Source organism: Chelonia mydas, chromosome 9 (genome assembly GCF_015237465.2).
Source record: "Chelonia mydas isolate rCheMyd1 chromosome 9, rCheMyd1.pri.v2, whole genome shotgun sequence".
Lineage (NCBI taxonomy): Eukaryota > Metazoa > Chordata > Testudines > Cheloniidae > Chelonia > Chelonia mydas.
In genome coordinates, this window is record NC_057855.1 from 22,959,138 (window position 1) to 22,980,056 (window position 20,919).

General features: G+C 42.8%; 1 protein-coding gene across 2 annotated transcripts in view; it reads right to left on the minus strand.

Annotated features, from left to right (window-relative positions):
* Nucleotides 1–1,642: 1,642 nt before the first annotated feature.
* RSRC1 (arginine and serine rich coiled-coil 1) overlaps nucleotides 1,643–20,919 on the minus strand; it is a 348,720-nt gene continuing 329,443 nt past the window's right edge. For both annotated transcript variants that reach the window (XM_037908129.2, XM_037908127.2), the window contains 3 exons: nucleotides 12,912–13,018; nucleotides 11,294–11,440; nucleotides 1,643–5,317 (listed from right to left, as the gene is read on the minus strand). In XM_037908129.2, coding sequence (XP_037764057.1) covers nucleotides 5,225–5,317; nucleotides 11,294–11,440; nucleotides 12,912–13,018 — 347 coding nt within the window. In that variant the 3' untranslated portion in view covers nucleotides 1,643–5,224. The remainder of the gene's footprint in view (nucleotides 5,318–11,293; nucleotides 11,441–12,911; nucleotides 13,019–20,919) is intronic.

Genomic DNA, 20,919 nt, shown 5'->3' on the forward strand with positions numbered 1-20,919 from the left:
AGGTCTGAAGAACCCATCTAGAGCAACCAATTTTCTCCACAGGGGAAGGCTTGACTAGAGAGACTTGCAGTCTAATGAACTGCATCCCACCTGGAAGGGCACTAAGGCCAGCAGTGATAACCAGAGTCAGACTTGTTGACCTTTACAGCTGTATAGGCAGCTAGAAGAAACCCTGCTGAACTACAGTTCAAATGGCTGTCACATTTGCTAGATATTCAAGAAAAAGAATACATATACACACTTTTTGAACATGCTTTTAAAAGTTGATAAGACAGATATAGGCCTATAAATCATCATTGCTTAGATGGACTTAACTATTACATAAAAATTACTATTCCAGTAACAAAACATTTCAGTCTCTTCTGCAGTTTAGTGTCTGTGTCTAGCTATGTATTTATAAAGTGCACAATTCACCTTGGTATGTAGGCATGTAAGGACTACAGATACACTTTACCAAGTGAGAGTCTGCTCTCTACCATTGTTTTATTTGTTGTAAAGTTTCCCTCTTCTCTCTTCCTGTGAGACTATACTCTGCGGCCCTGTTGTCAGCTTGGGGAGAGATTCTCTCTCTTCTATCTCTGCATAATGGGAACCCCAATAATCCGGATTCGGGCTTTTGGGAGCCTGCAATAATATAAACATTTAATGATATTATTTTTACTGCTACAGCTTGAAGAGGTTGTGCTTACATTGTGTTCTGAATATAGCAAGGCTTGGGCTTAGTCTACTCTGTTGTGACAGATTTTCAAAAGATAGGACCCCTCACTGAATTCACTTTGCCTCCTGCAACTTTACAACTTCATCCTCCCCTGTGATTATAGTTCTGTTGGTGAGTTCCTGTCGGAGAAACTGTCTTCAAAATAGCCCAGTCCTAGTCCATTCAGGGCCTTAGAAATAAGGGCCAGGCCATTGAATTTGAACCGCTTCCCATTGACAACAGTTTTAAAGATGTCAATATTGCACCATCATAAATCCTCCTGAAATAAAATATTGTTATGTTAGCAATTCTATCTAAAACTAATATAATAGCTATTAGTAAATTTTCATGCAATTTACCTATTTAAAAGTGAACTATAGAGGCACCAGATAAGTCAGGAGATTGGCAATAGGATAGTGAATATTTTACCTAAAAATTACCTAATCAAATTCAGCCAAGATGGATTATAATGGAAATAATCTATTTTATGATGGCTGTTCGGTAGCCTAAGTGAAATGAAGAAGTGGGGTTTTTACCCACGAAAGCTTATGCTCAAATAAATCTGTTAGTCTTTAAGGTGCCACTGGACTCCTTGTTGTTTAAGTGAAATGAGTTAGTTAATGTAGTTCCTAGGGATAGATGTCTGCATCATAACTTTATTGGCAGTCTCAGAAGAGAGCTCAGAGTCTGAATGGATAAAGTTACTGAACTATCCTCTCACCCTGTATAAGCAATTCCTCCAGGTAAGGTTTAAGGAACTCTGGGGTTTGACAATGTGAGGAATGTTGGACTGCTGCCCACCATACTATGGCCACTTTGTAAGTAAATATAAGACTTCTCTCTCCAGGGCCATCACTCTGGTAACTTTCACAAATCCTAAATTCATTCACTGTTTATTTCAGTGCATTCTCTAAAACAGGTGAAACACCATATATAAACTATATGTATGTAATCACATCACATTGTTTATTGTATCCAAAAGGCAGAACAAGAGAAAAAAATAAGTACAGACCAGCATACATGAACTATTGTCACAAATCATGGGTGATAAAGAGTCATCAGAAGTGCATGTAAGATAAGAGTTAGGAGACATTACAATTCACCAAGAATTCTTATGGTTTAATTTAGTTAGGATTATTTAAAAAACAATTCTCTCTTTTCCTTTCTCAGTCCAGAATCCATTCCACCCTCCAAAAGCAGCATGAAGGAACTAAAATAGAGAGGAAAGTAGATCAATAAAGGAAACTGAAGCTCTCAATGGAGATTTGTAAGGTTCAGGATGAACAGTGCCTTTTAGGATTTCAAGGAAGTGAGGTCATGGGGGCAGGTATAGGTATGACCTGATACCTGACTGGCAGCAGGAAAAGAAAGAAGCACATGGGGAGAGCTAGTTAGCAAGAACTTATTTTTTGGACTATTAAAGACCTTAATTTGTGTTCATTGATTTGATATTCATGCCCACATTGTGCATGGTGCATCTGAATTCATAGCCAGCCTGTCTGATTTGGAAGCATATTTAGTTTCTCCCTCAGCTGACAATGGCTCACAAACCAAACTTTTGTAGAATATAGATATATTTTGGGTATATTTATATTGGGACCAGTCTTGTAAAATGGTTTTAATCAGTAAGATTTGCAAAGTTGTCCTTATTCTTTCATGGTTAGTAATAGACCAATATTTCTTTCTAATGTTATTGTCTGCCCTCCTGTATTATTTCTGCTGGCTGAAGTATCTGCCTTACATTGACAGGAAAATGAATAATTTATTTAATCATTCATAGAACAAATAGGATATGGGGAGTTTACACAACCTCAATCATGCAGTCTATCTTAAGTCATGTCCACAATATTCAACTATTAAGACCCCAAGGATTCAGACTCTGGCCTTAAGCAAACTATACTTGCCTATTTAGAAGCAGACTCAGTGTGCAGAGTGAGTTCACTACCATCCAAGACCCTGCCTTAATATCAGACTTGGTAATTCACTACTGATTGTAGTAATGGTGGAAATTGTAGTGTAAACAGGACTTGGGTGTTTTTACTGTATTGTCTAAGGTGCTAAAAATGCCCAAGTCCTGTTTACACTAAGCTTCCACTGTTGCTACAAATGGAGCTATAGCACTGGTGAATTATGGCTATGAAGTTTCCTTGTGTAGACAAGATCCCAAAATGGTGCGGACTCCCAAATGTCCATACAGCAACCATATGCCAGGCTCATCCTTTGACAGCATTAAAGATGACTGGCACAGGAATTTTACAAAGTTCCATTAACTTTAGAATGCTTGGTGTTTTGAATGTTCCCAGTAGTCAGGCACAGCAGGATACCCAGTGCACTGTTAACATTTAACTGCATCATAAGACTTAAAGGACAAGAAGATACCATTTAAATTAATTTAAAGCCCTCTCCACCTAGCTATTGGGGCTATTCAGCAGGGTACATTTAAAACTATAGAATTTTGTACAATTACTGTATTTTGTTGGTTACCTGTATCAGTAATCTGCAAATGGTGCTATAAAAATCTAACTGTAGAATGATGCGCTCATCATCCCAAATGGTGTCTGGGGAACTTCAGCACAAGGTTTTAAACAACTTCTTTTCCTTCTATTGCAGGTTTAGTGATAGCTATTCCCATTCAGTTGCCAGACCCAGTTCCCTATTATGATTCAACATGGACTTTGCGGTTGATATTTCACTATAGATTGATCATCAGTAGCAAAGGAGCCCTGCCTATACAGGTACATCCCATTTTTTCCATTACCGAATGGTTTTATAACTTTTCAAAATACCCTGAAGTTGTCAAAATGCAATTATAAAACAAATAAATCTAATTCAAAATAAAAACATTAACAACGTTATAGAACTGTGTAATATTGGGCTGAACATGGCTTGGAAATTGAACATTATTATTATTTATAAAAGACATGCCAGTAAATTAGAAAGAGGACAATGCCAAATAGAGAACTTTTGAAAATACTCATTTTGACCACTGCTTCTCTGACAATTAATGCAGTTTCTCTTCATTTAGTTGCAGGAGACTTGATACGTTTAAAAGTAAACAATTATTTTAAACCTGTCCCAGTGAGACTTGTCCCAGTCTCACTGTTGTTAAAAATGGAAACTGCATCTCAACATATTTTAATCCCCTGATAAAATGTATAATCTACCCAAAGGTAGATCTCTATAACGTCTTTTTGAACAGGTCTGGGTTATTGAGAGGTAATATTGAAAAAGTGACTGCATTTGCCCATGGCTTGATGCAGGTTATTTCCAGGTGATTTGTCCATAGATGTTAGGTTTACATTTCTCTTTCTTTAACACAAATATTTTCACTACAGATGTGTTAGGTACTTCAGAAGAGCCATTTTTTTGCATTTAATTATGTAGCTGATTGGTATGTTGCTGGACAATGAATGGAAATTCAGATTTTGTTCTGAAATACACTAATTGGTGTTCACTAGAGGGAACAAAAAATGATACCAAAACTTTAGTACTGCTTTCCCTCATTCTCCCCAAAATATTATGACTTTAGATTTAATTTGTTCATAAATTGAATGCTACCCCAGATGTGACTAATCTTTCATTAGCAACGTGTTTTAAAGAGCAATTTGGATAACTGAAAACTTTATATTCTGAAACACTCTCTCCATCTAGTTTTGAGAACTGCAGAGACCATTTTAGTCTTCTTCAATATACTGCTGTACAGGTGCACACAACAGTATATGAATCATTTCCCATTAATAGGTCATACACAGAGCTGACCCCTCTAGAATGCCAAACATTTTAAAACTGTTTATGAAATGCATTTCTTTAAACCAGCTGAGAATCTGCACGTTTGAGTTTAAAAGGGATAGCAGTACTATTTATCATACATGCTTATTGAATCTTTACGAGCATGATGGCAGTGGGAAAAGGCAGAAGTAGAGTTAAACCCAATGTTTCTTTCTATTAAAAAATATAGCTTCATATATTTTCATTCTAGTTTGTCTGACCGAGACATGCGTTGTACTGGTGAGGAACAGGGTAAGGGCCAGGGCAATGGGTGAATGTACAGTTCAGCACATCTCTTCAGCAGCCTCTGCTGGCAGGATGCATGCAGAAACCCAGATTAAAAGCTGCTTCTCCCTGGGAAGACAGTAGTAGCACTAACACAGGCCCGACTTTGAGCTGAATCCCTCTTGGGGAGCAGGAGGCCTTGATGACCACAGGAGATGTAATTTATATCGTCCTGCTGCAGCACTAGTAAATTTGGCCCTAAGCCTTTCCCCATTCTTTGACAGTCTCATGTCTTCGTTCATCCCTAAAGTGCTACCTGTATACAAATTATTCTGAATATTGAATACATGTAACTCACAATGAATAAAAGGGGATAATGAGTGAGAGTAAAGCATGTATCTCCATTCAGATGAAGCTTGTGTTCTTCTTACAACTCACATTTACTTTTTAAGAGATGTTAACAGTAAAACAATTTTACAGGAGATTTTTCTTAGCATCATGAAGAAATTCTGGTTGAAGTTCCCTGTAATTCACTCAAGCCACAGGACTGCCCATCAGCCTTTCTTGCCGAAGAGCAACCAATCTCTGGAACCACTTTTCCTCTGCTTCTGCCTTCTCAATGAATAGCTGTAGAGGGGGAGGGAAGACAACTAATTTTAACCTTCTGTTGTTGATTGGGTTTTGATAATATCGTATTGATACAGATATTGCATATTTCACTGCTGTCAAAAACAAAAAAGGCAACCAAACAAGGAAATTAAATACAAAATCTATGTTAAAAGGTTGAGATTTTAATCATACGAAATCAGGAAATTTAAAGTTATGGCTTCTACAGCAACTGCAGCTCTGTCATATTGTACAGCTAGTACATCTATATTAAACATAGGCAGTCTAATACAGCAAAATACTATAAATGCCCCATATGTATCTGAATTAGTTGCTGTAGTTTGTTTCCTTTACTTCTACATGACTGAAATTTTAAATATAAACACTGCATTAATATAGTTCTTTGAATTAAATACAATCATCCTGTGGCGTGGATGGAAGTAGAAAACCACAGCTGTGTGCTGAAATAATGGCAGAACCTTGGAAATATCCATTAGCAGGGCTAAAAAGCACAAACATGAAATTCCACTTAATTAGGAGTGCATAAAATGTGTGAGCCAACTTTCACTTTGATATTTTGGATTGAGGTGGGATTTTATAATGTGCATGAGGTCAGATAGAATTCCCACAGCCAGAAGTCAGGCCCGGTCACATGGGAAAGTTGTACTGGTTTAATTAGTTTTTAAACTAATTTAGTTAAACAGGTTCAAACTCTTGTGTGGACACTCTTATTTCCATTTAAAAGTTTCCACACAGGAGTTTGAACCAGTTTAGCTATATTGATTTAAATTCACACCTTAGTTTAAACCAGTGCAACTCGCTCATGTAGATAAGCCCCTAGAGTTTTTTGAGTGTGGTATTCAGAGGGTATGTTAACACAATACTGCAATATAAGCCTGGGCTTAGGCTCAAGCCCAAACCCCATTTCTGTCTACACACAATTCTGTCTGACTCAGGCCATCAGACCCTCTAGCCCAGACCTGCAAGGGGGCTGGGTTCGAGCTCGAGTCCCACAGGACTCAAGCCCAAACTTCTCCGTCATTTAGCATGGATGCAGCTTGGGTCTGGGCCCTCCCAGACTCAGGTACTGACAGTCTGCCAACACTATCCCACAATCCCATGGGAAGTGTCCTTTGTCCTGCCTATCCCAAGACTATCCAGTTAACTCCCAGGAAATGGAAACAGCCCCCGATTCAAGTACAGCTGCTCGGCATTTAAGCTTCATTTTATCTACTGAGTTGCAAGCAGAGTGAACCTTCTCCTGCATTTGTGATGGCTACTGACAGGAAGAAGTCTTTTGTCAAGCACTGCTACCTGGTCATGAGAGCACAGTCAGATTTTGGTTAATCTCTAGTCTGAGGTGAGCAAAACATTTGACTTAGCAAGAGTTCCAGGAATGATTACATGTACCAGAAAATAGCGAAGAAGCCGGCAGTGCTGGGGATTCACCAAGCTGGTGACCAGTTTATGGAACAGATTAAGTGACTCGAGAATGACTACTGAACAGACAGGGATAAGAATCACACCTCTGGGAACTCACTGTCATCCTGCCTCTTTTACAAGGAGTTTGACTGGGTGCTGGGTACTGCACCAAGCACTGAGCCAATAGTCCTTCACAACAGCCCAGTCAACCTGTATGGCAACCTTCTGACCCCAGAATCCAGTATCAGACTGGAGAAGAGCCAGCAAGTGCTGGACCAACCTGCCAGAGTGACTCTGGTGCTCACGCTGGTTCCCAAGAAGGCTTTGCTGCTGGAGCAGCTGCAGCAAATCCTAGGTCTCTCTTTGGAAGAGCTTTTTGATGACTTCCCCCCAGAGGAGCAGCTCACTGTGGAAGCAGCAGCAGAAACACAAGCAGAAGTAGCCCCTCAGTCTGGTAAGTTTCTAGCTCCACATCTGTTGTTATTAATAAAAGGATGGGAGGAATTTCTGGTTTATGACCCCATGCAAAATTTATTTATTACAAGCCACAGGCAGCAGTATGTATCCACGTTGGAGCCACCCCCTCTTCCCCATATCACCGCATGGAATTCAAAATGGAGACCAGGAAGCGCATGCAACAGCGAGACAAGTATTTATAATTACATTTTTACTACATGCTCGCACATTCTTACGGAGTTGTGCTGGAGTGTTAAAAATAAGAACCTTATATTCCCTCCCCCTTTTAGTATGCCATGCAATACACATCGGCCATGCCAAAATGTAATGAGCTGCCAGTAACTAGTAAACTGTCCAGGGTGAGGGGAGGTTAAATGTAGTCCATGGGTGACAAAATCAATGTCTGAAATAGAGCTGGGGGTTGCATGTAGTCCAGAAGTGGGCCAGGAGGGGTGAAGACTGTTGTTGTCTGAGAGTCCGTATTATCATTTGTGTTTGTATGTAGTCCTTGGATAGTTGCCTTCAGAGCAGCCTGCACCAGAAGCCTTATGGAGCTGTAGGGAGGTGCAGTAATCCATGCATATGCTAATGCAGCATCCTGTTGATTTCCCCCTGAATTTGGACCTGATCCCAGGTGCTGATAAACTTTTCCTATAGTACGAACTCCAGAAAGGTAGTCAAATTTCAGGAAAGGACATATTTTCCACTGTCACCTCACCAGCCCACTCCACTCATAGGTATGCTGCTCAGTCACCATAACTTTGAAAACCTCTGTGGCATACACAGCTGTCTTACCACTGGTGGCTCAGAATAAAATGTCCCTTTGCCATTGTGGAACCTCTAGAATTGTCTAGAATGTCATTCAGAATGTGGAATACCTGAGGGGATAGAGAAGGCTTAGGTAGTAAGCTGCACCCCACCCTGCCTGCTAAAAAAAACAAACCCAGGCCCACCTGGTTTACAATTTTTAAACAAAAAACAATTGTAAATTCTCATTGTTTGAGCAGTCTTTTCACTATGATTAACTCAGTTGTGTCCAAAGAGTTTCTCGGAACTGAAGCATTCCTCTCAGAATATATTAAAGTTCAGTTTTACAAAGTATCATTTTCTGGCTTTGAGATTCCACAAGGCACAGTTGCCTGCAGGGGCACTGAACTTGTTTTGAAGTGCTGAGACAATGGAGCACTGTTTGATGTTTATTTTTAGGTCCTTCCACCTTTGCTGGTCTTTCCACCTTGGCAGCACAGGCACATGCCAGCAGGTCCTTGGAATTCAGATCTGACACAGACCAGGCCAAGCAGCAGTATATTTCATTGAGGAACTTATGGTGGATATTCTGGACAGGGCCAACAAGAAGGTGCAATACCAGAAGGGGAGAAGGATTTGCACAAAGTGGAAAGGCACAGACAGGCTGCAAAGCGAGAAGACAGAATTGAAGCACACAAGGAGAGACTCACAGCTCAGTTTCTGGAGCAGGACCTTCTGCCATGAGAGGAAGATTCAATGCAGCAGAAAGACCTGTTCAAGAAACTGCTTATGGCTGTAAGAAGACAGGCTCCTGCTGTGCCCATGTACACCATGGCATCATGTGCTGCAAACCAGGAACAGTTTAGACAATTCCAGGTTTGGGTAGCCCATGGAAGTGAAATTTAACAGCGGGTGGACTGGCCAAAACTACCCCATGCAGGCCCCCATCCTGTGCAGCAGTGCCAATGCAAGCGAAATGTGCAAGGAAGGAAAAGGAGAACGGGGGCCCAGGAGACATGCAACATTAGAGAAGAGAATGTATTTATTAGCAGTGCTTTCACTGTTTTCACCATTATATCCATGGCTTATGTTTGATTAATGGTTTTGGTGTTGGTTTATTACTGTGCTTTGATTTGCTAATAGTAGCTGGTCTGCCTGGCAACTGTGTAATATTGGTTTTGGGTTTTTTTACATCCACATTAATAAAATAAAAGCCTTTATTTGTGAACAACGTTTATTACCATCACTGTATCACATCATATAAAGTGTATTTCAAATAATAAAGATAGACACATGATAACTGGGACGTATCCAAATACTGTATCTCAAAACTTGTATCTACATCAAGCCATACTGTAAATCCACAGTTATTGCCACATGCCCCCTATTGGTGGGAATTGTGTCCCAGCCTGTCCGTGATGGTAGACTCCCGATAGGCAGAAAACCCTGGCATCATGAAATTTTCCAGTGCAGCCTACACTGGTGTCCATAAATCGGCCTCTGTGGTCCACAAGGACCTGCATAACAATGGAGTAGTACACTTAGCGGTTATGTACTCATGTGTTCCTTGAGGAGGGTGAACTATGGACACACTAGTCCAATTAATGGCCACAATGCAGTTTGAAAACCCCTTTCTCTCAAAATCAGCAATTTCTTCAGGGACATTGTTTGTACACACCACTTTTGGGTAAATCACTTGCCTCATTGCCTCAGTAACCTCCACCCTCACTTTATCCACAGTTGACTTGCCAGCACCAAACTGGTTCGCAGTTAGCAAATTGATCTTTAGCAGTCTGGAGTAGCCAGCTCCCAGAGAGTTATAGCAACCTGCTTCTGGACTAGTATGGCCACCCTCATGTATGTGTCCTGATGCTGGAGATCAAAGCAAGCCACTTACAAAGCTCCAAAAATGTAGCTTTCTTCATGCAAAAGTTTGGGAGCCACTACTGGTCATCCCATGTCAGTATGCACTTGTGGCCCTGCTCCAGAAAGACAGGTGTACGTAGGGGGATCAGCAGCTATACCAAGAGTCCTGAGCAACATCAGCCCGTTTGAGACTTCCATGTCTGTATCATCGTCCTCTTCCAACAGGTGCCTTCAGTAGTCAGAAAACGTCCACAGAATGTCCACTAGCATCTCATGGATGCTCTTCCAGTTTCCCGAAACAAGAGTGAAAGCCCAAGCAAAAGAAGCTCTTCAAATGGTGACTCCTCCATGTTGCTAGTTCTGGTTGCTGAGAGCATGTAGACTCAAAAGATGGCTCAGCAGGGGATGTTGGTGGGATGCGACAGCTTTCTGTAACATGCAGGGTGAACAGTCAAGTTTTCCCACACTGCACTAGGAACCAAGGGCTAGAGCAGCCACAGTTGGAAAGGTCACAAGGAAGCCAGGAATATGGTAGTTTGACTCGGGTCTGTGTCCTGCAGTGTGGATGCGAGGGCCCAGTTTGGGGCCCAGGTCCAGAAATTGTAAACCTAGAGTCAGAATTAATGTAGATGCTCAAGCTCTGGGGTTACAAACCCAGGGTCTGTGGACTTTAGTCCTACTAACGCTGGAGTTACACTGCAGTGTAAGCATACTCTGAATCACACTGGTTCACCAACTCAAACCACAGAAACTTGCAAACAATTTCCACTGACTTTTCATAGATTTGCACAGGGATTTAAATTGCATTAATGGCTTTAGGAAATCTCTACACAACTCTGAAAATGTAGGAATTTTTACGGGACAGTATTTGATTCATCCATTGGTTGTATTCAGTGTAATCTGTATATTTCTCGCTCTCATTTTATATTGTATATTAACTGGACACATAATTTAGAATGGATAATTATTATCTGATGGGTTAAAAAAAATGATCAATGATTCATGAAGAAGCAGGCCAAAGAGATTCCGGTTGAGATTATTCAACAGCGGTAACTTTTCAAATGGATTGGGTCATACTTTTCTCTATGGAATCTTAAAACTTCCATGTTTTCATCACACCCTTTCTATGATTTTTTCTCTAAAGCTACTGCAGCTTCTGCCATTCTCTGCTCAGGCATCTCATGTAACACAACAGTAATATATACATCCTGGATAAAGGTAAGTTAAAAGATATGTTTTGTTTTTTTTAGGGCAGACTGTCACTCATTCACTTTAAAATTTCACTTTCACTCAGAACCTTGTTGGGCCCATCTCCTAACACTTCACTATTTTAGATTATGCGGGTTGTGTAATCTTTTTCCAGTCAATGGTGAGCTCATCAGTAAATAGTCTTTGGAACCTAGAATCTTTGACAAGCAACACTGCAAAAGTATTCGGTCATGTGACCTTGACTCCACCTAGTAGACTTTGTTATTTCAAGGGTTCAATAAATATCAACACACTTACATTTGGATGTGCTAAAGAGTTATCATCTTGGTACTTTATGGCAGTAGGAATGTTGCCAGGCGCTATTTCTTTTTCAGTATTAGACAGATCGACAGTTCCCACTCCGACAGTTGCAGGTTCACATTTTAGTTCACCAGCTTCTGTTGACTAAAAGGAAAAAAACCCACATTTGGATGCTATCAAGGATGTAGAATATTATTCCTGATAAACATCCAAGCATTGTAATATAACTTTGTATTCAACTTTCTTAACATGTTCAGATTACAACCATTAACTAACTAATCCACAAAACAATAATCATCATCTTCATACTTTTCAAAATGGATAACAGGAACTGCCTGTGCGTGTCAGACTGGTAATATGAAGTGAGGGAGAAGCACTGCCAAGTAGGGAAGTGAAAGAGCAGAGCCGCAGTTTTTTTCCATAGAGCACACTTATTCAAAAATTGTGTGAAACTTTTAAAGTAAATACATATTTGAAACGACAATAATCATAGAATCATAGAAGGTTAGGGTTGGAAGGGACCTCAGGAGGTCATCTAGTCCAACCCCCTGCTCAAAGCAGGACCAATCCCCAATTTTTGCCCCAGATCCCTAAATGGCCCCCTCAAGGATTGAACTCACAACCCTGGGTTTAGCAGGCCAATGCTCAAGCCACTGAGCTACTCTTTTCAATGGAACACTCAGTGACAATTAAAAACATTCCATTATCTCAATGGAACACTCATTTGCTTATGCACTTCCTCTTATAAAGGGAAAAGTGTGTGGTTTCTGAACAAAGACAGAAGCCTGGTCCACACTTAAAAATTAGATCGACCTGTGTTGCGTAGGGCTATGAAAAATTTTGTACTGTGAGCACCATAGTTAGGTTGAAATAAACACCAATGTTGACAGTTAAGTCGACAGAAAAATTCTTCTGTCGATCTAGCTACCGCCTCTCAGAGAGGTGGATTCAGTATGGACAGGGTTTTCCCCTTGATGTAGGAACCATCTACGCTATGTGCTATAGAGGCATAGCTGCAGCTGTGCCGCTGTAGCACTTGTAGTATAGACATAGCTTCAATGGCCAGAGTTAGGTCACAATTTTAAAACCTGGATGTCTTAAGTCATATTTAGGCACTGAAATAAAAGTGGCCTGACTTTCAGAGTCGCGGAGCCCTCTGAATATCAGGCCACTTTTATTTTGGTGCATACATATATTTTTAGGAGTCTAGCTTTAAAACTGTTTACCCTTTATATAAGTACGAACATAAACTACTTTATTGCCTTTGCATGATGATTTGTCTAGCCCTCGCCCCTCCCTTTTTCTTTACACCTTTCTGTTCTGACATAATGACTTTTTAAAAAAATGTTCAAAATAACCAAACTCCTAAGCAGGGCCTTGACCATCTTGCCATTTCAACAATGTATTTCACCTCATCCTAAGCTCTCACGCACTTCCAGTCCTGTCACTCATCCTTACTTCAGCATCAATTCAAGTATCTATGGACATGTTTGAACGCTGGTACTGGGAATGAGGATTGCCAATGTGATGTGTCAAGGGAAATTGCATTAATGCTGCAGCTTCCACCTGCCACCCCAGGCGGCTTATACACAAAGATAGGCTATTGACAACTTACCTTTTTGACTTCTTTACTTGATCTGAATGTCTGTGGAACAAAAGAGTCACTTTCAATAGCTTCAATTTCTTTTACTCGTTTCACTTGTTCTACCAAAGTGGCTTGGTCTACAAAAGAGAGTCATAATGTCAGTATATTTCAGTGTAAGCTTATGATCAGTGCTGTGCCTAAGCAATACTATCTCTAGATAGTTTACTATTTATGAAATATGTACTAGCTTCAATGAAAGCTAAAATATTCTGTTACAAAGAAACATTCCTGCTTTATTAAGAACAAGAAGAGTGATTAAGCTGTAATTGCTTTATTCATGATGCTGAGATAAAAATTTGCTACTTACACGTTAACAGTGCCAGAACTGCAGTGTTTGGATATATTGAAAAAAACAGGGATTCTGGAATAGTGTGAATTTGTAACAAATGTCCGTTAAAAGAGAAAGTTACTTACCTTTTAATAACTGGAGCTTCTTTGAGATGTGTGGTCCCTATCTGTATTCCACTATGGGTATACATATACTCTATGCGCCCAGAGCCAAAGAATTTTGAAAGGAGTGTCCATTGGTCTGCAGATGCACCTTGGTTCACCTCATGCCTCTAACTGAGGAGATAAAGGGTAGGACAGACCAACCACCTCTCCAGTTCCTTCTCCACCTTGAATCAGAGAAGATCTGAAGCAGAAGAGAAGGAGGGTGGGTAGTGGAATATAGATAGGAATATAGATCTCCAGTTACTATAAGGTAATTCTCTCTTCTTCGAGTGCTGGTCCCTATATGTAAGTCCAGTGTGGGTGACTGACAAACAGTACTCAAATAGGAGGAGGATGCAAAGTCATAAATGGCAGAGCCGAACAAAAGCACTGTTCCAACAGATGCATCAGCAGAGGAGTCCTGTACCAAGGCGTGAGTGCCTAGCAAATGTGTGGACTGAGTTCCACATAGCTGCTTGCAGATGTCAAGTAGAGGCACCTCTTGAAATGATGCCATAGATGTTGCTTGTGCTCTTGTGGAATGAGCTCTTACCCAAGGAGGAGCGGGAAGATTAGACAGCTGATAGCAGAGCAAAATACAGACCGAGATCCATTATGAGATTCTCTGAGAGGATATAGCCTGACCCTTTTCACTACTGCAACAAATAATCTAGGGGGATTTCCTTATTGTGTTCGTTCTCTGCAGGTAAAAGGCTAAGGCTTGCTGAATGTCAAGGGAATGGAACCTTCTTTCTTCTGAGGATGTGTGAGGTTTTGAGATGAACATAGGTAAGTGGATAGATTGGTTCAGGTGAAACGCAGACTATTTTGGGGGTGAATTTAGGGTGTAAACACAATGAAACCTTGTCCTTATGGACTAGCTTAAGGAGGATCCACCATCAATGCCCAGGCTCATCAATCCTCCCAACTGAGGTGATGGCTACCAGGAAATGTGACCTTCATTGAAAGGGAACACATGAAACAAGAAGCTAATGGTTCAAAAGGAGGCTTAGTAAGTACGGAGAGAACAAGGTTAAATTCCCATGGAGGAATAGGTGCTTTTTTTTTTTTTTTTTTAATAGGCAGAAAAGTTCTGATTAGGGCTTTCCAGAATCTGCTCATCAGAGGGTGTGCAAAGATTGAGTAGTCCTGTGAAGGCAGATGGTATGCACTGACTGCTGCCAGGTGGACCCAAAAGGAACTGACAGACAAACCTGCAGTCTTCAAGGAAAGAATACAGTCCAGAATGAAAGCAATAACTGTGGCTTCTGGAGAAATGTCTTGGATGCATCCACATAGTGTAACACTTCCACTTGGCTAGGTAACATTTTCTAGTGGAATCTTTCCTACTATTAGAAAGGATGTTCTGTACAGCTCCTGAACACAATTGCTCTGAGAACAATGCCCATCCAAAAACCAGGCTTTGAGATGAAGTGGACATGGGTTAGGATGCCTGATCTTTCCATTCCCTTCAGTCACGAGACCAGGAAATGTAGGAATAATGATTGGTGCCCAAGATGACATGCGTAGGAGGTTTGGGAACCATAACTGTCTGGGCCGTTTGGGGGCAGTGAGAATGACTCATGCCCTGGCCTGCCGAATCTTGCACAAAACTTGAAGCAGGAGTGGCAGTGGAGGTAAGGCATAGTTCAGATGGTCTGACCATGGAAGGAATAGAGTGTCGCCCTGTGAGTGGTGACCCAGGCTCCTTTGGAACAGTATAGATTGCACTTCCTGTTTGCTAAGGAGGTGAACAGGGGTCCCCCACAAAGAGTGAAAATATTGTTTGCCAGAGAGTCTTGAAGCTGCTGCTTGTGATAGACAGCAAAGTGTCTGCTGAGAGACTCCGCTAGCACAGTGTTTCTCAACGACTAGTCCCTAAAATCTCCCTGACACAGTTTAGGAAGGCAACAAGTTGGTCCCTGGTATCAAAAAGGTTGGGAAACTCAGCGCTAGCACATTCTGGTTTTCTGGGAGGTTGACTGCTGACAGGGTAATCTGATTGCTGATGCACCAGTTCCACAGACCGAGTGCTTGTGGGCACAGGGAGGTGGGGTGGAATCTAACTCCTCCTTGTTTGTTGATGTAAAAGACAGTTGTAATTTTGTCTGACATCATGAGGGCATGGTAAATAAATGGGAGGAAGGTTCTGCAAGCCCTTTGAACTGTTTGTAGCTCTAGAACATTGATGTGTTTCCTAGACTCTCGAGGTGTCCAGGTGTACTGTTATCCATGCGAGCTCCGCAACCAATAGAGATGTGTCAGTAGTGATTGTCCTGTCTGGTGCAGAGGCAAGGAAGGGAATACTGACACAAACCCGATGGGGATTCTTTCACCATGACAGGGGCCATATCACTTTGGTGCGAAGAGTCACTGTGGTGGCCATGGACTGTCAGTTTGGCAAGTACACTGTTTGAAGCCACTCATGTAGGCAACAAAGGTGTAGTCTTGGAAAAGGTGTGACAAGTGCATGAGGCCACATGGCCTGGTGGGGGGAGAGAGAGGTCTCAACAGGCTCTCTGGTAGGGCTGTAAACCAAACACCCTTGCCCTGCCCCTGTCCTGCCCCCCTCTGGTGACTCCATCCCCCCTCACTCACTCTCCCCCACCCTTGCTCACTCGCTCATTTTCACCGGGCTTGGGCAGGGGGTTGGGTTGTGGGAAGGGGTGAGGGCTCTGGCTTGGGGTGCAGACTCTGGGGTGCAGGGTGGGGATGAGGAGTTTGGGGTTCAGGAAGGAGCTCCAGGGTAGTGCCGAGGCATTCAGAGTGCAGAAGAGGGTGCGGGCTTTCGGAGGGAGTTTGGGTGTAGGAGGGGGCTCAGGGCTGGGCAGGGGGCTGGGGTGTGGGAGAGGGTGTGGTTCCCAGCCAATGGGAACTGCGGAGCCAGCACTTGGAGCAGGGGCAGTGTGTGGAGCCCCCTGGCTGTCCCTACACCTAGGAGCCGGACATGCTGGTCGTTTCCGGGAGCCATGCAGAGCCAGGGCAGGCAGGAAGCCTGCCTTAGCCCCATTGCGATGCTGACCGGACTTTTAGCGGCTTGGTCAGCAGTGCTGACTGGAGCTGCCAGGATTCCTTTTTGGGCGTTCCAGTTGAAAACCAGATGTCTGGCAACCCTATTCTCTGGGGTGGTTTATGATCTAGTCTATAATAACATTCATAGCCTGAAACCTGTCTCTTGGCAAGTAACCCTTTCCGTGATGGAATTTAAGGATGTCCCAATGAAAGCCAAAGTCTGTGTAGGGGTGAGAACGGATTTTTCAGCATTTATGTTGACCCACAGAGAGAAGTTGTAGCATTGTTGAAGTCGACGCCTGAGTCTCTTGACATGACCTGGTGACAAGGAGCCAAACGTTGAGGCAGGGGAAGATGGTGAAACCACGGCATCCTATATAAGCTGCTACTACAGAAAACACCTTGGTAAAGACCCTGGGGGCAACCGCAATGCTGAAAGGGCATACTCTGTACTGGAAGTGGTTGGAGCAAACTATGAATTTGAGAAAGCGTCAGTGAGTTGGGTGAATGTAGATGTCCTTCATGTCGAGAGCTGTGAACTATATGTCTTTCTGCAGGGATGGAATTATAGATGCCAACATGATCATGAAAAATTTGAAAAGTGGTTGAGATGGCAGAGGTTGAGAATGGGTCTCCAACTGCCTCTCTTTTTGTGGACTAGGAAATATGTTGAGTAAAAACCACTCCCTTGGAATTGAAGAACCACCTGCTTTATCATTCAGTGCTGTAAGAGACATTCCTCTTCTTGATTGAGAACATTCTTGCAAGGGTGGACCCCAAGACGGGGTGAAGAAGAGGTTTTTGGAGAGGGTAAAAATGCAAACTCCATTGTATAGCCAGAATGGATGATGCTGAGCACTCATCTGTCTGTTATTGCACTCCAGGTGTTGAAAAAGAGTGCTAGACAACCCCCAAAGGGTGTGTGGGAGTCAGGAGGAGTTGGACTCAGTGGTTTTCAGCTCTCAAGCTGCAGTCAAAATATTTAGGCAAGGGCTGGGATTGGAATGAGGAACCTTGCTGCAGAAAGTGTGGGGAAACAGGTCTTCTGAGTGCTCTGCCTCTTACCAGGTGGTCATAAGGTCTCTGGTGGAAAAACTGTTGAGCCATCAGTCTAGACTTCTATTGTTGCCAGTAGACTTTTCTCTTCAGGTCAGTTGAATGTATTCCCAGGGAGAAGAGGGTGGAGTCTCCTGAAGTGTGTAAGGACTCATCCATCATCTGATTAAACAGATGAGTCTCATTGAAGGGAAGAAGGGAAGGTCTTTAATGGTTTTCTGGACCTCCCTGGGTTGATATTGCTGAGCAAACGGAGAGGAAAAGTTTGGGGGACTTCCTGAAAACCTTCATCCTGTCCACGTAGAAGGCTAGGGCTCTCCTGACATCCAGTGTGTGTAATATAGCCACCCTGTTGTCACCAAGTCGGTGAGGCTTGGGTTAGAAGGGTGGAAGAGGAATCAATTTGGTTCATGTGAAACAGAGAGGTTACTTTAGGAATTAATTTTAGATATGACCTAAGTGTAACCTTATCCCAAAAGAATAACACATGGGGGGAGAGGGTGTTCCATTAGAGTCGCTATTTCGCCTATTCTCCTAGTCAAGGTAATCGCTATCAGGAAGGCCATGGGTTCAAAGGGAGGCCTAATCAGTCCTTTCAGTACCAGGTTTAGGTCCCATGTGAGAGTAGGAAGTCGAGGTTGTGGGAAGAGGTTTGCTATACCCTTGAGGAACTTTTTAGTAGTCGGGTGTGACAGCACTAAGCATCCCTCTGTTGGTTGGTGGAAGGCTATTACAGCCACTAGGTGGACTCTGAGAGCGCTTAAAGATAGCCCCGATCTTTTTAGGGCTAGTGCATAAGTCTAAGATAAAGTGTAAGAGTCGTGGATGTCGGGGAGATTTGTTGGGAAGTACACCAAATCTGAAACCTAGAGCACTTTTGCAGGTAGATATGTTGTGTTGAGGACTTTTTACTGTGTAATAATAACTCTTGCACCTCCTTTGAACAGGAGCTTTCTATGTGTTTGAACCAAGAGGATCCATGCCTTTAGGTGGAAAACCACCAAACTGGGATGTAGGATATGTCCTCTGTCCTGGGAGAGGAGGTACGGAGTGACTGGGAGAGAGATCAGTGGGCACATCGCAAGCTGTGACAGGTAGGGTACCAGGTCTGTCTTGGCCAAGTAGAGGCAATCAGAATGACATCTCTTTTTATTTTCAGCAGGACACTTGACAGCAGGGGAAAAGGAGGAAAAGCATAAAGAAGGTCACTGTCTCATGGGAGGAGAGCATCTCCCAAGGAGTGTTGTCCTATCCCTGCTTTGGAGCAGTAGCATGTACATTTCTTGTTCAGGTGAGTGGCAAACAAGTCTGTCCAATCCCCTGAATAGATCGTGAAGTACTGCTGGATCTAGCTTCCACTCGTGGTCATGTCCGCCACACTCTTTGCCAGGTCCTAGAAGAGACAAAAGTCATCAGCCAGGAATGGCAGAGGAGGCATGACAGGCTCATCCAGGGAGGAGGAGGATATGGTCCTCAGGGGCCTCAACTGCACCCTCATTTTCCTCCACAATTTTTTCCAAAGTTTCTGAAGCTCTGGACGCTGCAGCCAAAGGGGTGTGCCTTGAGAGTTCTTGGGTAGGGCTAGAAGCTTGAGAGGCCTGGTGTTGATAATGCAGCCCCGGGGTCCCCACGATGGCATAGAGGTTGGCAGTGGTGCCCAAGGGTAGCTGTACCAAGATGGTGGTGGTGAGGCCATCTGAGGGTATGCTTGAGGATCCTGTTGATACTGGGCACAGTAAGGAGCCTGAGAGGAGTACTGTGATGCTACCTTCTCAGGTTCACTATCTGAGTCTTCACTAGAGAGCAGGGAAGCATGACAGGGCAGTGGGAAAAACTCCCATGCTGGTTGAACACTTGGTGTGGAGGTCCTGGCACCAACAGGAGGAGACTCTGGTACGTCCGATACACAGAGGTCCCTAGAGTGTCAGAATTCTGGCAGTGCCAACTGACTTGATGCTGCTGTTGGTACCGGGGGGGACGGGGACAAAGATCTTGTCCATACTGGTTGCTCTGGTGCCGAATGAAGTGTCAACGGTAGTACTGATGTAGAATCACGTACCGATAATGTCTTCTTAGAGGAGTGCTGACTTCTGTCCTTGGTGCCATTGACTCAGTGCCTGTACCAATCAGGTCTGTGGGCTTGTCAACTATCTGCCCTGAGAACTTCTACGAGCCATGGGTGGTAACTGAGAAGGTCTCGGTGCTAGCAGTACAAAGGATACCAAGCATGCTGGAGAGCATTTGGAGCTCTCTTGGAGCTCACTGGGGGGACCTCCTGCTCTGTTTTTTGACTATTTGTGAGAGGGGTCAGCAGCTTGTTTCTTTGCCTAACAACCTTTAGATGTTGAGGGTTGTGGGGACGACTTACATCCCCCAGGTGACTCGTGTTGTGGTTCCGAAGAGGGTCGGAGAGCTGCCTTCATGAAGATAATCTTCTGTCTTAGCTCTGTATCTTTATGAGACCAGGGCCTGAATTGCTGGCAAAGAGCACACTTTTGTTGAATGTGGCCTTCCTTGAGGCAGCTAATGCACTGGGAGTGCTTGTCTGCGACAGGGATTGCCTATTTGCAAGAGAGGCACTTCTTTAAGAGTGGTGAGCTGGGCATACCCTATTGGGGGAAGGGTCCCCAACGAGGAAAAAAGCGGAAGAAACTAAAGTCTTTTTTTTTTTTTTAATGATAAGAGAAAAACTACAACTAGAACTACAACTAAGAACTAGGAGGCTAACAAACTATAAAAATGGAAATTGAAAGTAATGGTCCTAACAGACTGCGAATAGCTCTGTCTCTAGCTGGGGTGGTTGAGAAGGAACTGAGGATGGTTAGCCCACACGTGCTGACTAGCCTCGTGGTGCAACACGAGGAGAGATAGCACAAGTGTCGACCTAACGGACACTTCTACCGAAGTTCTCCGATCAGCAGCGCAGGGATGCAAGCAGATCTACAGTGGAGCACCCATAGGGACAGTGCTTGAAGAAGAATTTAAGGATGTTTGAAATCAGAAAAATTCCAGAAGAGCAACAGGATTGAAACAAATAACAAAATAAGGACAATGATGTGCCAAGTACTTCCTGTTGTGCATGTGAAATTCTAAATCCATATATGCCACCTATGCTATACAAGACTGCATTTTATTTTGCATAGAGAAAATATAAATTATAAACTCCATCTACCTGTGCAAACAATCAATGAAAACTCACTTCAAACAATATTTTAATGATGATCGAGCAAAGAAATTTGTGTAGCTGTCAAATACCCTGATATATTCTTTGTACAGACATATCATACTAATTTCACAACAACCATGTTTTCTTTGACAGCTTGTGCAACAAATATGTCCTGTCTAAAATAATGGGTAGCTTGGGCTTTTCAGTTACATTAATATCTGAAAACAGCATTTGTGCTGCTGTCTGTCTTATTTTCTGCTTCTGCTACACTCATAGTTAATCTCACATATCACCTAATCCTCTCCAGCTAGT